The following is a 6,199-nucleotide window of genomic DNA, read 5'->3' as shown; positions in this document are numbered from 1 at the left end:
AAGAGACTCGGCAAATATGGAAAAATTTTCCGGACAAGTATAGCTGGTCAACGAGTAGTAATATCTGCAAACCAAGAGTTCAATTATCATATAGTCCAGCAAGAAGGGAAGTTTGTCCAGCTATGGTATATGGACGCTTTTACGGCGTTTTTCGCAGGACATATAGATGACACTAATAAGGCTAACATTCATAAATATTATAAGAGGACCATGTTGAATTACATAGGTTTTGAAAGTGTGAGAGAGAAGCTTCTCGGCAGAATGGAAGTAATGGTAAACCAAAGTTTACGATCTTGGTCGACTAAATCTTCCACCGAAGTTAAATCATCCAGTGCAGAAGTAAGTATATCCATCCATCCCTATGTACATATAGATATATAGTTGTAGTGATCCTTTAATAATAATTTTAACATCATTTCTTGTATGGTATCATTTACCTTTGTACGTTACTATTTTTGCAGATGGCAGCCAATTTTTCATTAAAGGAGTTGTGTGGTTTTGATGCTAGTATGCAAGAAGAAAATATGAGTAAGAAGTTCGCTTTCATGCAAGCTATAATGTGCATACCTGTGAACATTCCTGGTACTGCTTTCCATACATATCTGAAGGTACCCACGTATATTGTGATCCGTTCAGAAATGCTTTCAATCTGATATCATCGCTTGATAATATTTTGACTTGTTATTAAATTTATGTTATGTATTTATATAGAACCAGAAGGGGGCTATGAAATTGCTCAGGGAAATGCTTCATGCGAGAATCAAACTGCGAGAGAACGATAGCTCACTACCTATGGATCTTCTTGATCAAATCGTAGATGACATGAAAACATCGGGAGAAGAATTCTTAACAGAGAGCTTTGTTATCGTTATGTTGTTTGCGACACTCCTGGCTTCTTTTGAACCGGTTTCTGCTGTTCTCTCTTTAGCGATGGTATTTCTTACTGACCATCCTTTGGTTGTCAACGAATTAAGGGTAAGTTTCCAATTAAATTTTCCTTCTTTTTCATAAATCATTGTGTCCTATTTTGTTTTTGCTAAATAATTCACTTTTCAGTATTTACAAATTACAATGATACTACAAATATTGGTAATTTTTAGGAAGAATACGAGAGGGTACTCAAAAACAGAGAAAATGCTGGTTCTCCCCTTACATGGACAGAATATAAATCAATGACGTTTACACATCAGGTACGACATCCTACAGACGAAAATAAGCGTTCTAAATTCTTATATATTCCAGAAATTATACTATCTTGTTGGCCTAATACTGCGTATCTTTATGATCTTAGGTTGTCTATGAATCACTGAGGATAGCCAATTCTGCTCCGGGCCTATTAAGGAAGGTCATCAAAGACATAGACGTAAATGGTACTATATTAACACAATTCAGTTCACTACCACATGCAAGAAATATTAGACATGGAAAATCATAAAAATAACTCTGTGTTATATTTGTGCATGCAGGATACATAATTCCAGAAGGCTGGACACTTATTTGTCTTCCTTCTTATGTTCATATGGATCCTGAGATATACGAAGATCCTCTTGTTTTTAATCCATGGAGATGGAATGTAAGTTTATGTTTTACTTGTCTAATATCTTTATATCTGATGTTTGGTAACTTCGCTAATTTCTCTCTTGTCGTACAACAATCAAAATCAGGGTAAACCTCCGACTACAAAGAATTTTATGCCATTTGGTGGAGGAATAAGGAGTTGTGTAGGATCAGAATACACGAAAGCAATGATTGGGGTATTTATTCATGTCTTGATTACTAAATTCAGCTGGACGAAAATAAAGGGAGGAGAAGTAAGTCGAATGCCTGTTTTAACATATCCAAATGGCTTTCATGTTAAAATCTCTGAAAATGATCCAATCAAGACAAACGCGTAATGGAGTGCAAGCTTCTCTTAATTATATGAAAGTATTGGGGTATAATATATGTTATGTGATCCAGCAGCTCGTGTGAGTGACTTGGATTCTTTTATTTCTTCTTACACCTGATTTACACTCAGGTTGTTGTTTTTAAGTACTTGTATTGTTTCGTGTGAATCTCTCTTACAAGTATGTAAGCTTTTGAGAGATTCATTTAGATTATGCAACTTATTACTTTATGGAACTTTTTCTCTTTCAGAAAAGATAAATAAAATCTGTTTGTTAAGAGATCGGCCAACACCAAAATTGCTAAAGCCGGGTACGGCAATGGCCAAGACGGGTACCAATCGGTAGCCGCACCGCTAGACCTAATACCTGTCTTTACTAGTCGTGGGGCGACACAGAGTATGAAATATCCAATTTCAAATAAGAAATTAAGCTATAAGCTATAAAAATTAGAACAACGACAATTGAACATCAAAGTGGTATCTTGCTTCAACAGAAGAAAAAAAACAACATTAAAGTGGTTTCTTGCTTCAACAGAAGAAACAATTAAAATAGTTTCTTGGAAAATCTAAGGACAACTTGTTGGTTGGTTTTTCATGGGTATAAAGAATTGTGATGAGAGTGGCTACTGTATTTTTGTTTGTTTGTTTGTTTAACCCATCAAAAAGTTTTGAATACAAATAGTATCAGGGGCTTCGACCCATGTTTGCAGCCTATTTCAACAGGTTATAAACACGATTCTACCAATTGTGCAGAGAAAAGTTTCTTTTTATGGTTGACGATTAATTGGTTTTTGAAGATTAGCGTAGTTTTGTTCCTAAATATTTGTCATCATGGATGTATTACCAGGTATTCCTGTTTAACAAAAAAAAAAAATTGTATTTATATTGTATATGTTAGGGTTCCATCAAAGTATGATAAAACATAAAAAAAAAAATTACTAACTGTCATATTTTCATGGAATTTGAGTATGTTTGTTTCAAACTAAGTTATAAAATCTCTGCTAAAATTTTATAGCATTCGGAATGCGATGCCATTCCTGAAAACCTCTTTCAACATAACTGTATACGTTTAAAAAAATTCTATGATAAAACAATATTGTAATACCATGTTATTTAGAATCTTAACAGTTGGATTGTTCTTTTAACTGTTGGAGTGTTCTTAAATTTATGTATGTGTTTCAAATTGATCTTATGTATCTTCCTTATTAATTTAATAAATGTTTGACCATGGGAAGTACTCGAAAATAAATGATATTTTCAGTTGTGTCCACAAAAACGTAAACTAAAGTAGTCTTGTGGCGTCGTAAGTAAAAAAGAAAAATCGGCTGTCGGATTATCTTACCATTTATCTCATAAAATATTCGTCATGATCGGAATATGATAGGATTGTTTATTAATCAGAACAGTTGAATGACACAATTTTGAATTATTAGGGTTAAAATATTCATGATCGGTCGGACCTATTATTTTTACTCCATAGTTTCTTTTATGAAAGGGAACCTTCTTACCCGATAGTTTCTTTTATAAAACGGTTAGACTTGATTTGAGTTCAACATTATGATATTTCTTTTAACCCATTTACAATATTTCTTTACCCAATTTTCGACGTTTCTTATACTTCCAACTAACACATTTCAGTTTTATACTTCCAACTAACACATTTCAGTTTCTTTGAAATGTAGATGTTTATAGACTTGAAGTTTGAATATATAAGGAGTAAGGAATGAGGAATGTATGGTACATGTTTCACGTTAAAATACACAAATTTCAGTCCAAGGATCCTACTATTTTTGAATTTCTTTGTGTTTTCTTTTGCAAGAATATGTAATCCACAAATTTGGAACATTTGTATGTATTAACTTTGTGTTTCATATGGCTTTTGAACTACTAACATGATATTTTGAACTGAAAAACATATTTTTATGATTTCGTCAGACAACGCAAATTATCTGGAAATTATTCGATAACCGAAAACTCTAACGTAATGAAATATGATTTTATTTTTAAATTTTCTTCGGAAGTTATCGGATATCCAATAATTATTATCGTAACAGAAGCGGATGAAACCACTATCATTTTCGATAAGTTTCATTGATAACCCTATCTTAGATTTATGACGATGTAAATTTCAAAGATGAAGGCATGGATTCTATATTTCTAAGGGGACATATTGACTTCATACTATGTAATACTGTAAAGGGAATTGTTCAGAACGTTCGTGATATTTGTACCAAAAATTTGAATATTCACTTGTATGGATTCCAGTTGTTAGATTGTATAAGAGTCAACAACTCCACCAAACATATGTTTCAAATTAACACCTTAGCTTTTGCAGAAACAAATCATAAAATGAGACATGAGTCATATATTTTTTTTTCCATTTTATACAACTTAATCTAATGTACTAATGTACCGGGAGATGCTAAAGTATGATAAAAAGAGATTTGGGATCTTTAGTAAGCTATTCAACTTGTAATGAGTAGTCGGGGACATGTGAGATTCTCTTAAACAATAATGTGTGATACCTGTTGGGATAAAAAAGATTCTCAACTTAAGGTAACTATGATAAGGTTAAATACAGAAAGAACCTCGAAGAACAAAGAGTTAGACATACTAAATCATACCCCTGGACCAAAGCCCTTCCTTTCATCGTCGAAAACATTGCTTTCTTACCTTCTAGCTCTGATTGCACTGATCAATTTCTAGACCTCAATATGTTAGATAGTGAATTGACACACAAGTAAAATAAAGTACTAACATATCACAATATCTTTATTGCTTTGTTTGAAAGAGTATTAAAACATCTTTCTTCTAGGTAATTACTTCCCTAGGAGTTGCACTTGCACCCTTCTTTTTCTATTCCTCTTACTAGTATCTTCTAGTATTCCCCCCTGTGCCTACAAGTATTCATCGGCACCTTCCTTATATGAGTGTACTTCTAAATAATAGTCTTTAATTTCTAGACAAGAAGACTGCCATATATTTTTAATCAAAATATATGCCTCATTGTTGGATTAGGAAACTAGTCTAGAAATAGTTAGATGTAAGTTTGGGTATACGTATTTTGATGCGAAAACATTTAAGCTGGGACAACTAACATTGTCCAAATCTGGGATAATGAATCAAGGCCTATGATTATTTCCCTCTCCACCCAACTACCAATTCCAACACTAGAATCATTTTCCTCTATACCATTCAGATTATCCGACGCGGTTCCCTAAAATTGGACCAACCCCTCTTGTCCTACCTGTAGGAGGGTCAATTTTGATGGGACTATACCAAAAAATAATTAAATAAGAATACATCACATAAGCGTACCACATAATCACACAGATGCACATTTATTCCAATAAAGAACTTAGTTGGGAAAATTTTAACATAGTATATATTTGTGGTTTTGAACCACCATATGCCATGATTTGACGTGATGTATCTTTATTTTCAACTAATCTTTATTTTGGAGGCTAGGTATTTGGTTTCTTCCTTTCATTCTACATAGACGACATGAGAAGGCCCAAACTACTCTAGTTACAAGGGTTAGATCTAACTTTTTCCTTCTTTTTGTTTGATCTAATGAATTGTATCCATGACAAAATATAGAATAGGAATTATTGGTGGAATTATAAAGAACCATGCAAACAGTATCTCCATACAACACATAAAACAGTTATCGAAGATGATCAATATGCAAGTCCATAAGCGTGCCATAGAATCACGCAGATGCACATTTATCCCAATGAAGAAATTGGTTGGGAAAATTTTAACATTATTTGTGGTTGATCATACTCTATTGAACCGGTATCTGCCCTGATTTGATGCAATGTATCTTTATTTTCAACAAATCTGTATTTTGGAGGCTAGGGTTTTGGTTTCTTCCTTTTATTTTTCACAGACGAGATGAGAAGGCACGAACTATTCTAGTTATAAGGGTTAGATGCAACTTTTTTCATTTTGTTTGATCTAACTACTGGTATTCATGGAAAAATACATGATAAGAATTATTGGTGGAATTATAAAGAACCATGCTACAAACAGTTTCTCCATACAACACCGAAAGCACTTATCAAAGAAAATCAACATGCAAGTCAAAATGAGCACTGTAAACGAGAATTTCATCAAATTAAAATAAAAAACACAAAAGTGCATATAAAAGGACAATAGACTGAAGGATAAGAAACCTGATATCCTATGTAAAATTGATATGGAGAAAGCTTTCGATAACATTAATTGACATTCTTTATTTGCTTTTATGCAAGAGCATGATTTTGGCTCTTTATTTGCTTTTATGCAAGAGCATGATTTTGACACTGTGAT

The 6,199-nt window shown here is 33.0% G+C and overlaps 1 protein-coding gene across 1 annotated transcript; it reads left to right on the top strand.

Annotated features, from left to right (window-relative positions):
* The first annotated feature begins 203 nt into the window (after positions 1–203).
* Positions 204–1,929, top strand: LOC113328830 (cytochrome P450 87A3-like). Its single transcript, XM_026575834.1, has 7 exons — positions 204–339; positions 462–608; positions 712–975; positions 1,101–1,190; positions 1,292–1,370; positions 1,467–1,573; positions 1,665–1,929. The coding sequence occupies exons 1-7, from the start codon at positions 211–213 to the stop codon at positions 1,893–1,895; spliced, it is 1,047 nt and encodes a 348-aa protein (XP_026431619.1). The 5' UTR covers positions 204–210; the 3' UTR covers positions 1,896–1,929.
* The last annotated feature ends 4,270 nt before the right edge of the window (positions 1,930–6,199 follow it).

The sequence above is a fragment of the Papaver somniferum genome, unplaced genomic scaffold (assembly GCF_003573695.1).
Source record: "Papaver somniferum cultivar HN1 unplaced genomic scaffold, ASM357369v1 unplaced-scaffold_114, whole genome shotgun sequence".
Classification (NCBI taxonomy): domain Eukaryota; kingdom Viridiplantae; phylum Streptophyta; class Magnoliopsida; order Ranunculales; family Papaveraceae; genus Papaver; species Papaver somniferum.
The sequence above is the reverse complement of the archived record's forward strand: the minus strand, read 5'-3'. Positions and strand labels throughout refer to the sequence as shown.